This window comes from Macrosteles quadrilineatus, unplaced genomic scaffold (assembly GCF_028750875.1).
Source record: "Macrosteles quadrilineatus isolate MER2022 unplaced genomic scaffold, UCM_ALF_1.0 Scaffold_8__2_contigs__length_117827958, whole genome shotgun sequence".
Lineage (NCBI taxonomy): Eukaryota > Metazoa > Arthropoda > Insecta > Hemiptera > Cicadellidae > Macrosteles > Macrosteles quadrilineatus.
Genome location: NW_026542601.1, coordinates 28,883,366 through 28,900,881, shown reverse-complemented (window position 1 = coordinate 28,900,881; position 17,516 = coordinate 28,883,366). Strand labels below are relative to the sequence as shown.

At 33.0% G+C, this 17,516-nt stretch overlaps 1 protein-coding gene across 2 annotated transcripts in view; it reads right to left on the bottom strand.

Moving 5' to 3' along the window:
* Positions 1-14,739, bottom strand: part of LOC129000962 (uncharacterized) — a 29,330-nt gene extending 14,591 nt beyond the window's left edge. The window contains exon 1 of one of the 2 annotated variants that reach the window (XM_054428061.1): positions 14,665-14,739. Coding sequence is in view for 1 of the 2 variants with exons in the window: in XM_054428060.1 (XP_054284035.1) it covers positions 701-721 (21 nt within the window). In the remaining variant the exon portion in view is untranslated. Of the gene's footprint in view, positions 1-700; positions 816-14,664 lie in introns of those variants that run through there. The other variant, XM_054428060.1, reaches the window with a different exon arrangement.
* Between the last annotated feature and the right edge of the window lie 2,777 nt (positions 14,740-17,516).

The window sequence follows — 17,516 nt, the reverse complement described above, 5'->3', positions numbered from 1 at the left end:
TTTTACTGACACAGGCTACATACGAGTTTGTTCAATTATTTTACAAAATAAATCGAAATGCTTAGGTACCAAAAACAATTAGTTTTCTCGTGTTTCGCAAAGGGGTGGAGAAAGGAAGAATTTAATTCCCTGTAACATTAGTTTAATTATTGCAAGAAAATAATTACAGATACAGTATCAAAAAATGTTTATAAAATCCAATATTTGCTCGATTTAATCAGGTGTAAAACACAGTACTAAATAATATTTCTGGAAACAAACCTAGCATTGCTTATAGTAAACAAACCAAAAGTAACCATTTTATGTTTTGTTTTGTTTGGTGTCCTTATGGTAACATACTTTCCATCTTTAAACACACATTGGGTCTGGGGCAAAACCCCAAAATAGAACGTAAAAATCCTAATAATAGTATGAAACTCTTAAACACACAAGCTTTCTTTTTGTTAAGTTTAGTCAAAGTAATCCAGTCAGTGTGAAAGCATAGTGGAGAACTCAAGTTCAGTTCCCATTTTTTATATAAGTAAGGATGTGTCATAGGTGATAGCAATAATTCTTTCAATCCCTAAAACGATCTTGAGGAAATATTTCCTTTCAAACTAAAAGTTTTCATTTCACAAATTGATTTAGATAATTAACAGAACGTTTACAGATAAGCACTATGCAAAATTACTCCATCAGAGCTGTAAATTACATTACCTACCCTTTTAATAGCTTGTGACATTTTCCTAACAAAATTCAAACTTTGATCACGTTTACAAAGAGTTCGCGCACCAGCTCGCGTACGCACAGACTGAACGGATTTTTAGACGGTGACGTCATAGTTTAAATTCGTCCACCCGCTAAAATAACTTAAATCAGCTGTTGTGGGAAATAGGCCAAACGAAGGGCCAATAGAGAGCCTTCATGCGGACGATTAAACCAATAGCGTGAGAGTGTTTATGTAATTAACCAACTCAGAGTAAAAATTTCTATAATTTTAGATTAGTACATTTTAGACATTTCAGATAATTACGGGAGCGTTTCATAAACTCCAAATTTCACAAACTCCAACGCTTAAAATATTAAATAAACAGAGTGGTTCATAACCTCCAATTTTCATAAGCTCCAAATCTATAACATTCAAATAATCACTGTTTCACAATGTCCAAATTTCACAAACTCCAACGTTAAGATACCAAATAAACAGTGCGGTTCATAATGTCCAAATTTCATAACCTCCAACGGTACAGTCTGAGCCAGAAGTCTCTACAGTGGTTGCCACAGTCAGATAGCAGGCACCGTTCGCCAGCGCTCAACTACTGATTTATACGTGCATTTTATGATTGAAGAACACTCAGCTGTGTGACTCAAATATGTGTTAGCACACAATGTGCAAATCAAATTTACATTTTTACATTTTCAATACCTTTAATTCAAGCTTTCAGCTGAGTTTCTTAACTGTTCCGTCTCTCAATTAAAAAGCCAATTATTACATTACAAATATCGTAAGAGATTTTTTTTACCGATGAAAAATTTTAAAACATATAAATATGTTTTATAAGTATATTTTCTAATAGCTGTTAAAATTTCATAATGATTACATCAGTTGTTTTTTTGTTATGTGTAAAAATAGCCCTTTGTTAGAAAAGTGCCGAAAACCTTGTACTTTATTCATTCTACCCACTAAAAGGATGAGTTTAAACTACATAAAAAGGTAGAAACTAACATACATAAACGCAGAAATACATTTTTATAAGTAGGATTTAACTTATACATCATATTGTAGGTATACTGGTCACGTTTCAATAAAAGCTCATACTCGAGTATTTACACTTTTTTACTCACAGCAGTCTCGTTTCTCTTTGCAACTTAATGTGGCTAGTTCAATAATGTTAAAGTTTTGACAAGGTGATAATTTATATTTTGATTGCCTTTTCAGTGGAGAGCTAAGCATTGTATACCTTTTATTTACCAATAAAAATGCGTAATCACAAACAGTGGAGCCTTTGACTGTCGTATAAAATATTAAGGTATGAAGTTGTTGTTGTTGTAACGATTATTGCATATTCTATTTAAAAATAGTGTTCAATGTAAATAATTCAACAAGTTATTAGATAGGTACCTTTTATAGTTTTTAGATTCTATTTAGCAAATTTCCCTATAAGAAAGTACAGTAGCTATTACCGTAGGTGGCATGGTAAGACCTAGGCCCGGGACCGATTTACTTTTTGATTTTGATGTCCCCAGAGGCCAAAAACACAATTCGTTAAAATTTTTATATTTGTATATATATGTATACAGCTGTCCGTGTGAAAGCATGCATTTTCTAAATTTAAACCGACGACAGTCAGGGATTGCCCTGGTGTCTTAAAATGGTTATTGCGAAAGCAAGACAAAAAGGAAATTTTAGTTTCTTAAATTCAGAGGGTAATTCGGATGAAATCATCATTATTCTTTGGATTATGACTATTTCTCCTTTAAACTTACCACTGATAATTTTTGCTTCAATCATTTTTGGTGTCATTTTTAGCGAATTTCCTTATAGGGAAATAAGCTATTACCGTAGGTGGCATGGTAAGACCTAGACCCGGGATGGATTTACTCTTTCATTTTGATGTCCCCAGAGGCCAAAAACACCATTCGTTAAAATTTGTATATATGTATATATTCAATTCAATTCAATTCAAAAAATTTTAATTAATGCAATTTTTTTATTAAATATATAATCCCTTGTGACATGCAAAGCACGCGCGGGATGAAAAACATATTTTACCTACGACCGTTTTTTAAAGTAGCCATTCCAGTCCAGTTCTTAGAATTGAAAAGTTTCACTTTACAGCTGTTTACTTTCATATCCGCATAGTTTCATTTCATATCCGCATAGTTTTCTCATATCCACACAGGTAACGGACCAATGAGGTTCAAGTATTGAGAGAAAAGAATTAAAATTGTAATGCTTCGAACGTCAACTAATCAGCTGATCAGCTGATCAGTTGACCAATTTAATTGTTGATCCGACTTGTTCATGTTGATACTCGCGTATTCTTAATTAAGTTGGTGGAAGTCCAAAAATAAATTAAATATTTGCCGAATTGTACCTGATACAATATTATTTATGGTAAGAATGCTGCTAGCAATGTAATATTTAACGAAGTTTAACAAACACGTAATTACAGGAAATCAGCTGATTATACAACAAGTCGTTGCATCACTTTCAGTGGCAATGACAATACACGAAAACATAACCTCTCTAAAAAGTTATCAGTAGTTATTGTTAGTAATTAAATCCAGATTGATAGTAATTAAAAAACGGTCCTAGGTAATTAGTGTACGCAACTCGCGTTAATAGTCTTTACGACACTCGTAGAAGTTGTTAAGGCACTCGCCAAGGCTCGTGAAAATTTTCTACTCGTGTCGTAAAGACTCACTTAACGCAATCGTTGCGTAAACTACTATTTCTTAATACATTTCATTTTCTTGTTTCTGGCAGAAAAAAGCTCATTTTTCCTTCTTTGTCACTTTAACAGAACAGTGAGTAGACATTTCCTATTGCAACAGTTTTAATCATATAAATAACACTTAGACAAATTAGAATAATTTAATAAGAACACGGTTTTTAGAAAGACAATAAATTCTACATGCAAATATAAATAGTTATTTATCTAAAACAAAGCTAAAAATAAGTTACAGATTAGTTATGCTATATTATGATTGATAAAAAACAACAAAGCTTTTGACTTTATCACAGACCTTTTATCATTATAAACTTCATTACCGAACATTTTTACAAACGCATTAAAAAGTTTTGGACCAAGACAACAAAACTGATGCCTACTAGTTTCCTTTTTAAAAAAGCTTTCTGCTAACAAGTAATATTGTGCTGATCGAGATATTCTATTGACAGGTTTCATTTTAAACATGTACGGATATTAAAAAACAAACATAATCAAACAGTATACGTGCAATTGATTGAAGGTTAAAAGCTCTTCATGTTCAAAAAGATAACTTACTCTATCATATTTTTTAAATCCAAAAACAGCCCTCAGTGCATGTCTTTGGTTCGTGATGACAGGTTGTAATATGGTAGGATAAGTACCCCCATAATGTACTATTCCATATCTCATCACACTTTCAAACCAGGAGACGTATACCTTTTTTAAATGCTCACTCCTAATGTTGTCTCTTAAGTGATATAAAGCATAATTTATTTTCCTTAATTTAATTGAAAGTTGTTTTACATGGTGCTCACACTTTAAATGATGATCAACAAACAATCCTAGATATTTAACATATTCTACTACTTCAATACAACTGCAAGAACAATTATACAAACAAGGGTGTTTACGGTACAATAAATTAAATTCATTTTGTAAATTTTCTCGTGATTGATTATAATGTTTTGAGTGAAGTGCTTGATTTGCAATTTGACAACCCTCAAGGAGTGGTTTTGGGCCCCATTATTTTTTGATATATATAAACGACTAGCTGGAGCTTGATTTATGTTCAAAAATATTTGCCTATGCTGATGACACAGCTCTTGTGTGCTCAGCTTTCAATAAAAGGTCGCTGAAACTAAAAATAAGAAAAGATTTAGACAAGATATCAAATTGGCTAATTGAAAACAGATTGTTAATAAACTCCTTCGAATCGAATTGTTTATTTTTCGATGTTTATATATAACGATGTACGGAGGGATAATGCTACTTGATATTTAGATTCAGTGATATCACTACCGACCGTCCCCCCTCCGCGCCACTTCCGGCGTTCGAGGCCGGGTAGCACTGGTACACTGGTAGCAGTTCCTCACTCCGTATTTACTCGAGCCGTGCGTCGATTTTAGGATAAGTAAAAACAGTCGATGAAGCGTAGAACCATTGCAATAATTAAATGCTGCTAAGTTTCATCGTAGGTGAACGCATTGCTTAGAATCTGTTTTAAATTACACAAGAAATGACAATATGTATACATGTACTATAGGTCGGCCGCTTAAAAAACGACCTCCTCCATAATTGGTTTAGCATTAGCGCGCAGGTCGTTTTCTAAGCGGCCGAACTATAGTGGATGATCTGCTAATATTTTTAATGGTTACGTAACACTAAACATTACGTCAAGTTATTTATAGGCCTACTGTGAATTTATATTTATTCTGTGATTTACCTTTCGGGTTTTGGACGACTTTTAACTCGATGTATAAAAAGTATATGTAACATAGTTACTACTCGGTGTAATATCTATGTGCATAGTTTAATGCATAAAATAGCCTGTATTTTTTAATTTTTTACAAACAATGTTTCTGTAGATTGCTTAAACAGGTAGGGCAATTTAGCATTTTGCAACGTGTAGAAAGAAACTACAATCGTACGCGTGCCGTATGGACTAATGTTTAATTACCTAAGGACAAAATAAAAATTAATTTATCTTTTACTGACTTAAAAAAAAAAACTGCAAAATCGGCATGTAAACTGCGACTCAATTAGGCCTTTTACCATCACTAACTTTAACAACAAAACCAAGATACCAGAAAACGCCAAATAAAATTTTAACACAAATCACTAATTTCACTAATTAATTATGGATTCAATATTAAATGGAAAACTCCTGCTTTGTTTTTATTTCAAAAACATTATAATGAGATTATATATTCTAAACGTTTCTGTAAACATTTGACGCTTACTTTAGTGTTTAATCAATATTTTGTTTAAAGTGGAATGACCTCAACGGCTACTCTGGAACTAACCTGAGAATTAAACTAAAAAAGTTCGTAGAGACAATATATTTTTTCACTAAAGCAATTACTATGACAAGTTCCAGTGAGCGGGATTTATTAATTTTGTTTGGAGAAGGTTTTAACTAGGTACATTCTGTTCCTCAAAGGAAAAGGGGTTAAAATCATATAGACTAGCATGCATAGTATGAATAAAGTACAGGGAAAACCTATAACAGTAATATTTTGAGGTAGTTTCCTTTTCTTTATATGCTTGTCAATGCTGGAGAAACGTAATTTCGTGATTGGTTTCGACAAATGGGTAATCAAACCCTAACCATGCACTGCAGTGGCAAAAATGTTAGACTTGAGCCGTTGATTAGCTTTTTCAAATATAGATGAATATAAACTCGTTAAATGTTTTAAAATAAAATCATAATATATCCATTGAATATAACATGTAATACTACCTTACAACTAAATGGCTAAAGAGGATGAAGAAGCAAATAAATAGGTATTGTATTGTGGTCTCAACCATGGTCTCAACTATGAACCCGCTGAACGTTTTAAATAGGCCTATCTCGATAGAATGTAAAGTCAATCGCACTTTTAGCAGGAATTCCACCACATAAACTTAGAATAAGAGTAGTTTCTATTTTTGTTTATATTATTTTGACCAGAACCAAATCTAGGGTAAAGTTTAGTCAAAGGGATGCATTTACACTAATTTAGTTTACCTTAACGAAAGGAGAATAAAAGTAGAAATAATAACTGGGCCAGGTCGCTATTTCAGTGGGTTTTACCAAGAACTTAAATTATTATCTCCACATCCTTATATGCTTTTTCATATTTCACGAAGACAATTTCCGAAATTACAATCGGGGAAGCATTTATATCAAAGAATTTTGTAAACTATAGACTACCGGTAAGCATTAAAATGCACAAACATATGCCTGTAAATTAAGTTACCATTCTTCGTAATTTAATGACATATTTGATGTAATATAATGATAATTAAATGCTAGAAACTCAGTTTCTATATCCCGTAAACTGATGCTGAGCCGGCCAAACTCCTAGCGCCAATGCCGCACCAAGCGATTTTATGCCTATTTTTAATCGCTTAAAAATGATACAAGCATGCTCCGTATCAAAAAAAGCTTCAAATAAAAAATAAAATTCATACTTTGATCTAAAACTTTGCCGCAGGAATTTTTTTCCTGACCAAAAAATTAAAAAGTTCCTCGCTTACTACATTTTTCATGTTTTTTATGGTGTTAAAAAACAATCATCTTTTTTAATTTGCCTAAATAAATTATAAAAATTATGTTAAGGTAAAAACTAGCTACATAGTAATGAGCACTGGTTTTTCCAGAAAAATAATATATCAATTTGAAATTTGTATGTTAACAAATAAGTGTAGCAGAGCAGGTTGAGTGAATGTATGTTTGTGTAAAACAGAGAGGTTCATTCGGCCCGTCCGCCTCGGTATCCCGCCAATTCGATTGACTTATGGCAGAGACTGTACCGTTGGAGCTTATGAAACTTGGAGGTTGTGAACCGCTCTGTTTATTTGATATTTATAAGTTGGAGTTTGTGAAATTTGGACATTGTGAAACTGTGCTTATTTGAAAGTTATAGTTTTGGAGTTCATGAAGTTTGGAGGTTATGAAACACACTGTTTATTTAATATTTTAGACGTTGGAGTTTGTGAAATTTGGACATTATGAACCTCACCCATAATTACGCGCATGATTTTGAATATTAAATTAAACGAGGGGACCCGTGCGCAAATTTCGCGGCTTAGAATCATTGATTATAAGAATCAAAAACTTGTTTCCGAGGCAAAAATAATCCATTGCTATTTATTTAGCTGTAAAATATTTCAAATATATTTGCATAAACTGTTTAATCTCTTATTTACAATCTGCTGTGGTTAAACAAGTTAATGAATGTTACTGAATGAATTAATGTCATTCATTAACATTCATCTGAAGGAACAGCCGTTGCATTACAATTAATTAAAATTCAACCCGTAATGAAGAAAGTTGGTCAGCATCACTGGATATTTTTTTTAAATAGACTCTGGAAATAAATTAAACGTGAGGGGGCGCAGCCCTAAAGTAAACTACATTTTCACGTGTCACAGGTGGGATAGATCATGAACTTTAAAATTACAACTCAATTGAACAAAAATCGGTTAAGTTGGTCGGCTGGAAAAGGGGTGTTACAGAAAACCCCCTTATAGGATTGAGTAGGAAGATAGATTTCCAACTAACGTGGAAAAATCAAAAGTAGTTTGTATCATCAACTTTGGTGATTTAAAATGACGACTTTCCAAAGTAAATCGGTAAGATATCCACGCTTTCTAACCACTAGACCCATCAATGAACATAAGGTGTCGTACTATAAAATAACGCATAAATTGGTAAGATTTATAAATTGATTCCAAGATTTGCCCAAAATTACAACCCTCAGATGACCTTAAAGACCCAGGAAGGGCGTTGCTGACCTAGTGACCTTGACTATCGACCGATGACCTTTATAATAACAGATAACACTGACATTACCCCCCTGTTACATCCTTTCACAATAGGTTCCGTCGAATTTGCAAAGATGTGCCCCATTTTTATTCTGAAGTATACAGTTTTATTTCTTTATCCATCTGCGTTTCCCTACTAATATCATGTTTACGTTATTCGTAGGAGAGGAGTGAAAATTGTGGTTTTGTTATAAACGTCGACGTTTTGACTAGATATCATAAATAGTTGATATCCATGACGAATAGCATTATGGGTACTTAACCTGTCCCTCTTGGCAACGAAACAGCACACTGTATTTTGATTCAATAGACCTATGCATTGCTCAATAATTAGCGTCAGGATTCTTAACTCATAAGGTAGAAGGTTTACAAATACATGCAAATTAGACAATAAAAATAAAGCTAATTGAGGAAACACTTCAACTGGTTCATGTTAATCTCGATACAATCGTGAATCATCAATGCTAAAGCAATTGACAAAACATTTTAACTTCCACACCCCCAGGGAGTAATAAGTTGCTCACAACAATCGCTAAATGCATTTTTTGTCCCCATCTAAATGGGAAACAAACAGTAAGCAGTTCGCCACAAGTTTGTGGAACAGCAGTAGATGACATCACCTCTCCTTGCTTTGCCCTCGACCTTGAATATACAATAGGTCAACTTGGTTCTTCTACTTCTCTCTGAAAGACAGAAAAGCAGAAACACGTTTCTCTCTTTCCGTTTCATTCTACTGTTTACTTTGACTCTGGGGAACAAATCCCGATTTGAGATGTGTTGGCCGTTTGAAGGACGAAACGAAATTAGAGATAATAGGTACCGGTATGCGTTGACTCAAGATTCAATATGGATCCGATGTTAAGGATTTTACCCCAAACTGTGAGATGAAAAGGGATTTCCGAGTGGGATATTTTTTGTGTAAGAAACTGATCCAATTTTTGCCATACATGATAACCTTGCCATGATACCAGTGCAATGATATCACATGTCAAAATAATAATAATTCTGCAATAATTATTGTTGCAATACTTTCTTTGTTTACATGTTTTATGCTTCAAATTATCAGCGGTTTGATTAAAACTTAAAAATAATCACTGATAAGGCTTAGTAAACAGTGGCTTATTTAGATGTAGTCCAATGCAAAACAAATCACTGTCTATCAAATGCTGAAATAAATATATTCCAGAAACTAAATGAGTTTACCTAAAATCATTGATTTAAGAGTAGACAGATTCAAGATGTAGATAGATTTAAAGAGTTGGGATACTCTTTCATTCTAAAATTCATGGGTATAGTGGTTGATAATATAAAAATCTCTTACATACTATTAAACCTGGCCAAATTGGGGTACTATTACATCTGCGTGATAAATATAGCAATTTTACTTTATACTAGGTTCATTCAAGGATTACAGTTCCAGAAATATTGTAATGTTTCGCTATTTCTGTAACCTTTTGAACACCTGGCATAGTCCTTTCTCAGAACCTTTCTCATTGAACGAAACAAATTGTGACTCAAAATTCTAAGAACCTCTCCACGATTTCTCCAAAGACTAACTATGTTTAAGCATTGACTTCGAACACTAGATAGACTTCTAAACCTCGTATACCTCTAATGAAAATCATCCGTATTTACGTGGGGTGTAGTTAATTTAAGTTAGTTGTGGGTTTACCTAAGCCGATTAAATGCCTCTCTCTTATTACAGAGTGTAGTTTCAAGATACACTCATTCACCTCTTTCCTCTTCGGTTATGATAGCAAAGGACAAGCTACAGTTTACAACAAACACAATCCTAACAGGTCCTAATTGAAGATATTGACGTTAATTAAAATTTAAAACAATATATGAATAAGGTAAAGTCAGCAAATCCCTCAAAAGTGACTCAACAAATTAAAGACATGCGTAGGTATTTAACAATACGTTTTACTAACTCAGCCCTCAATGTACAGTAGTAGACGTTTACTATTGTAATCCAGTTACTTTTTAAGTTACCTTTTTGTTTGGTAGTTGCCTTTTAGTTCTTGAAGATTTCTAGTAGTAGACGTGTTTGAAAATAGTCTTCAGGAAAACTTAAGTTAATCTATAAGAATGATACAATGGAGTGTATTTAATTTGTTTGCATACTGAAACTGGAGTATGCATCCCATCCTGAATGGACCAGGATAAAAAATAACATGGTTGAATAGTTGAATGAGCCAATAACAGGGGGCGCTAGTGTCTAAAATTAAAATTTCGACCTTATTGGGTTAGTTGACGTGATATAAAAAATGCCATATAGCTTACAATAAACTTCTTATAAGTTTGATTTTGTTAAAAGTCCGCGTGTTTAACAGAATTAAATCAGTAATTTGAATCAGTGCAATCTGTCGGATTATTTCAGCGACGACAGTTGTGAAAATTGGCGACGACTTTAACATGAGGGATGTAATGTCTACATAGTTCTATCAATATAGGTAGTGAAATGTTTAATCTGCGGTTTAAGGTACAGTTTATTTTATAATTACAATGACTCATCGACGTCTGAAAATATTGGTGATCATGTATGATGTAAATAGTTTATTTTTTGTAATCCGTTTTCACTACTCCGACTCGCAGAGTTTACTATCAGTGGTTCCCAACTTAATCTAAACAAACACAACCTTCAACATAATTACGGGCAAATGTAATTTGTAATATAGTTGAAGCAGATGTTCTAACGAGAGAGCACCGCGAGCTTGTAGTCATAACAATAATAATCGTATTTTCGTCCAGTGCATTGGTCACGAAGTCACGTTCAAAGTCACATAAAGATGCCAATTTCACGTGACTTACGTGTACTCCATTGACTTTGGATACTGCAAGTAGCATTTGCATCCTGTTCTAGAAACTGGAGCAAATATGTTTCGTATCCTCTTACACCTCGGTGCACAGATGTCGATCACATGTTATCCTTTTAATTAGGGTAAATGATACAGCCTGTGTTAAAGTCTTTTGTAATCTTACCAGAGGACATTCAACAGTTTACAAAAAAAGCTTTCCAATTCGTTGTAAAAGTTTGCAAAATAATTAGAAGAATATAGATCATTAGTCAAAGAGTATACACCGAAACATGTGCTGGTCATCAACAATTATTAGCAAACAAGCACATAAACACATGTTAACATATACTGGTCGGTTATCGACCACATAATATAAATGTGCACATTCATATTAAGTGCTCGATGGTTAACTCACTTTTTATGTCTTCAGCTGATATAGAATGATGATACGGGATTTAAAACACAGATCAAACATATTCAAGTCAATGGTCAAATCTACATCACCTCTCGTTCAGACTTTTTTTATTGACTATTATAGCAAAAGATAGAATCATAGATAAAACATACTCCCTTAGTAGATTTCTCATCCTTATGGAACAGCTGAAGACAATATTATTGTTAGTTCATGTACGGTTTATGTAGAGGTCGTGTTTTGTTTACAATTTTTTTCCCGTTATTACAGTTATTTAAAACCTCGTTTAAACAAATAATACGGTCTAATCATAAACAATAACTTGTCCCCTAGTTATATAACCAAACAGTAAAGCACAAATCAAGAAATTAACCCTAAAATAATGGAAACAAAGTTTCATCGACACTGGCGCCTTTGTGCCACGTACATGAACTAGACACGAAAAACGTGCTTCAAAATTTACAATGGGATGAGAAGTCTACTTGTGTTGGTTAGTCTATGATAGAATATAGCATTCACTCAATAGTATTTTGTGTATTTAGTTATGGTGAGAATTAGTCTACTACTAATAAAGAGAGAAAACTACATATTATTTCCTATTTTTTTACTGTTACTAGTATTTTTTACAATAAGCATTCGTAGTGCATTTATATGATATATAGTGGTTATACTTTCGGAAATCGCAACCAAACAGTTTTTGAATCAACCGTTCCAAATTAATGTAAGTTAATGTAATACTAAATTTTAAGGTACAAAAGGCCAATATATAATAATTATAAGTACCTAAAAAAGTACTATTACAATACAATATTCCAAAATCTCTAATACAAGTTATTCCATGTTAACTTTCCAATTCGTATAAAATACACGCCACTTAAATAGCTGTATTTTTTATACTATAACCTAACCTTAATACTGAACTAACTTTAGTTTAAGTAGAACAGCTGTTGCTTACTAAATCAAAACTACGATTTTATTAGGTTAACAACCTGAATCAGATTTCCAGACATGACTGGGCAAGAACAATAGCTACTAAAACAGCTGATTCGTCAACAATACAACAATAGCTATGTAAATATAGTAGTCTGCATATTTGGCTCAACGTTTTATGTTCTTTTCTAAAATCAATTATTATTCTAAAATTAAAAATGGCTTGATAAGTAGATGCGTGGATGTAGTTGTCGCCTTAACGAATAGGCCAACAATTACACGATTGTGCTGCAATTCCGGGTAACGTCGGAAGTTTTTTGTTAACTCGAAACCGGACCCGGCTGCCCTTGGTCATTTGGCTTCTATAAAATAACCATGGCCTTGGAATATTACCTGAAGAAACCACTGGTCTTACTGACAAATTTACAAGGATAAGATCACTCCATTTTAAACTTCACATACAGCTCATTACATAATATTATACTATTAAAACTATCTGTAGCTGTTAAAAAACAATTAATAATAATGATCTAGGATACACAATTCAAATAAAACTGGAGTAATTTGAAGTCCAAAACCTGTGCGAGACATTTTGTCAAATCCTACCTGTTATCGACAAATAATTAAACTACTTACAAAAGACAACAATGGCGGTGACATTTATAAATGTCAACCAATTAAGGTTAACTTCTCGAAAGGAAGATCAATTAAAGTAACTTGAATCTTCATCAGGAAACCATGTGATTTCTTGTTCAATCGAAGTAAACAATTTTGCTATTGAAGGCTTAATTTCACTAACAAATTAAAAAAAAAACATTAAAAAATTGTATTTTAGTCAAGATTACTTGTGGGTACCTATATTCAATTGAATATGTATTTTTTGTGATTAGTAATGTAATCTTGAATCAGAGCTGCATAATAGTTATTTGCATTTATGCCATTGATTTATATCATTCCCTTGGATCAGTCAAAGGAAAAAATTGCTACATTTGAACCGAATAAACGTGACATTTACAACTTCAGTATTCAAACGTCAGTGGTTGGAACTTTCGAAAAAAATGTTGAACGATCTCTGTGGCCACAGAAATATTTACTATCTATTATTTTTACAAATAAAATTATTGGAGTAAATATTTAAGTTTTTCACCAACAATGAACTTTAAATACAGAGTACGAGAAATTTTTGCTCTGCCACCGACGCTCTGTGTTAACATAACTGATAACTGACCTTGGAAAGCAAGTGTTAGTTAATTGTTAGACTTTTAACACGTGTCACGGCATAGCAGAAACAGTGATGCCAATGCCTTCTCAATCAGATTTTCGTGTGTCAATTTCATAGAAATATGATTAACAAAATTACTATTGATTCAAAACATTCCCAGGCGGACTACTAGACACTACCAACGACAAAACTGCTTTGGATTTGTTCAAATTTATAAGTTTACTGCTGCAAAACAGAACACTACATATTCCACTTGTATTGCACAACTGTAGTAAAAAGACACAATCATGCATTAAGTTAAAAAATATGTAATGACTGCACAGTTGTACGACATGTTTAAATAATAACTAATTTAATAAAATTTTAATTCAACCCAAAACTCGTTAAATTTTGGGTTTGAAGGTTTGGAATAGTAGAACATCTCTATAGAACATTTTAAAATACAATCCATACTTTTTCAAATGAAGTCTGACTTTCCACTGCACACAAAAACCACCGGACTAATTAAAGTGATATTGTTGGATAACATGTTATAGTTATAGCACATTATACGTATGCATGATTAAGCTAATTCTAATTTTAATTTCGAGCTAAGGTTTATTTCGGACTTCCAAAGTTCTTAGAATAGATGCTTGAGGAAGTTGAATATTGATCGGTCTCCTTGAAAACAAATATTAAAAGTACTGTAGGTACTCCTAAATTTTTATTTTGTTCACGTGGCTTAACAGAAATCATTTTCAGCTGATAACAAAAAATAAAATTGTGTTCATAATCACAGAAAAGCACGAAAAGACTTTTAGTGCTAAATACTGCGTTTTTGTATTGCGTTTTTAGGTAGATTGTTTTATTGGTATCTAATTATTTAGCAACGGTTTATTTAAAATCCGCGACATTTGTATCCATTCAAAAAAAATTTTAAGAGTTGAAATGCGTCTCCCATACTATAAATTCACCGACCATTTTAGATCTCGGGTGTTATCCAACAAAACAAATGCACGCTACATTCGTATCGAAAACTACACAACTGTATAGACAATTAATATAAACAGCTGATTTAATAATCAGCTGTTTGTACATTACCTTGTATGGTTATCCGTTCTTTGCCAAGGCCTAGCACAGACTGAATTACGAACGGTCTACGTCGTGAGTCGTGACGTCACTGGTTGTAGGTCGCACTCCTACGCGACTTCTTCTCTCCAACAATGCAACAAAACCGGTTTGCCGTGGAGTGCGAAACATAGCCTAGGTTATGAAGATTCTACTCCCGGAAGATTTATAATGATCTACCCGGAATTTTATTCTGTGTATATTTTACTGTAGATTGTCTTTTAGGTGTATTTCAGATTAAAATGTGATTGAATTTTCGTGGAGGGAGGGAGATCTTCCAAACAGAGATGGTTATCCTCTATTAAGATAACTATGATTGTTTAATGTGAGCTCAGTACTACTTATGGGTCACATCATTTATCGCATTGCTAAACGTTATTTGTGATTGTTGAGGTATGAACCCCGAACTTTTGGATAGAAGTTGTGCGTGATAACCACAAAACCAGCGTAGGGGTTTGATAAGGTGCGGGGCTTCGGGTTTCGAGGTCCCGGGTTCAAATCCCGCCAATTGCCAATGGATATTTTACATGATAATGCCACGATAAGAATAAGAATAAGAAAGTTTATTGCCATTGACCAAGTTGTACACAGGAATAGGCATTGTCAAATTACATTAAACAAAATATTAACAAGTATGTTATATCTATAGGTAACAAAGATTGAGAATTCCTGATCTACAGTATGAATCATTCCATTGTAATTTGATGTTTAAAAAAATCCTTGACTGAGTAGAACGATACTATAGGTCTACCTGAAGTAATGTGTCTAACGGTTCAGTGCATGAGTCTAGACTTGTGTGCAGGTGGCCAGTAGGACATAAAAATAGTAGGCTATCTATTTATTAATAGGCAAGCATGTTTCTTGGAAACCTTTTTTCTCAGCTCCTGTGCATCGCAGGGAAAATCTACACATACTGTTAGAAAGACATTTGCCTGTAGATGTGCAGAACCCCTATAAATTAAAACAGACTCAAAAGTAATCACAAAAAATTAATTTAAAATAAAAAAAATATAGGTTGCCATGCTGTTGACGAAATAATAACAAAATATAAATAGAAAATCTAAACAAATAGAAGGAATACCTATCACCTGTTTTATTTACACCGTGGGGTGAAAATATAGAATTTAATATAAGTTTGTACAATACATATTTTGGTCGAGTTTTCGACCACAAGGCGACCTCTAGTTAATTTAAAGAAACACGTCAACTTGATCCCTAACTCCTGTCTTTTGCGGTTTCTTAAAACAAATTCCAACTCCTCGGTTTAATCAGTTCCCAGTAATAATTCCAAAATGGAGTAATGTTGATCAAAAACTGTTTTCGGCATATTTGCAATTACTGAATCAAGTGTCAATGCTAATTTAAAGAAACACTCTTCAGTGATCAACAACTTAATCCGGATTCAAATATAAGGATTTGTAAATGAAATTTGTATTCGTCTTTTAAATTTATGTTCACAAGTATTCATCATATTATTAACAAAATTAAATAAACACGAATTTTACCTTTTACTGTACCAGTATATTTATATTTATATATTTATAACGAGTTTTATATTTATAACGATACCGGATGCCGTTTCTGTCACCAAACTTGGTAGCAAATGCAGCCTGTTGGTGTTAAGAGTCAACTAAAATCTGCTTTATCGACGTCATGTTTCATTATTGCATTTGTCTATGGTATAATCACAGACTACAGCACGGCCACCTTTAAAGGCGGCCGTGACTTCAGTATATAGAGTAAATCAGTAAATTACATATTCTATAGTCTGTGATGCAATTGCAATAATTATTGTAGCATTTAATATACGGCAAGGAAGAATGTTTAATCTTTGGCCACGGCAAAAAAAAACTTACATTGAATAAAAGGACGGTTCAAACCTAAAAAAGTAAACATATTTTTAATAGCTCAACACTGGACACAGCTGTCCTCAATCATAAAGGGTTATTCAATAATAATGGTGCAAAACTAAACCGGGTGGTATGACTGTTTCCGTATATTCAAACACCTGATTTATAAAACAATTGTTTCAATACCTAAATTGTTTGACTAGGTATTTTTGGTTTTAGTTACTTTGTTGAGTACCACAAAGTCTGTCAACAAAATGGCTAGGCTTACTACAAAACAAGAAAAGGCATTTTGTGTTTTAGAGTTTGATCGTGCAGTGCAGGCAGATGTTAGTGTTCAGGGGTACCAGAACTTATAGGAAGGAGGTTCCGCATGGGATTTTATGGGGATGTATAGTGAAAGCAAAAAAGTGTTTATTCTTCAAAAAAGGGCGATTAGACATTTAGCCAAGGTTCCTCCAGATACACATTGCCAAGAATATTTCAGTCGATTCAAAATTCTCACTTTATACAGCTCTTATATTTATTATATTTCTATGATGGTCAAGAGTAACTTGGATACACTTATGGAGAGTCAGCCATCTCACAAACATGATACAAGATACAAAAAAATAATAAAACCAATGCAACATAGACTAAAATTATTTCATTTATCCCCACAATATATGGGACCCACAATTTATAAGAAGCTGCCTTCAACAGTAAAAGAAATTGATTGCATATTGAAATTTAAAAAAAACCCTTAAGATATGGCTTCTGGAGAAGGTGTATAGTTATTTTTAATATTATGATTGTTGTTTTGTTACAATAGATTTTAGTTTGATGACAAATCACCTGTCAATCATTGATGTAATGTGATGATAATAAATAATAATAAAAAAAAAAAATGCTTAGCTCGTTGAGTGAGGCAATTCAAGACAAATGGATGTTTGTGTGCTGGGGCATGTTCAGGCAGGGAAGAGAAAAAATTCCATGTTG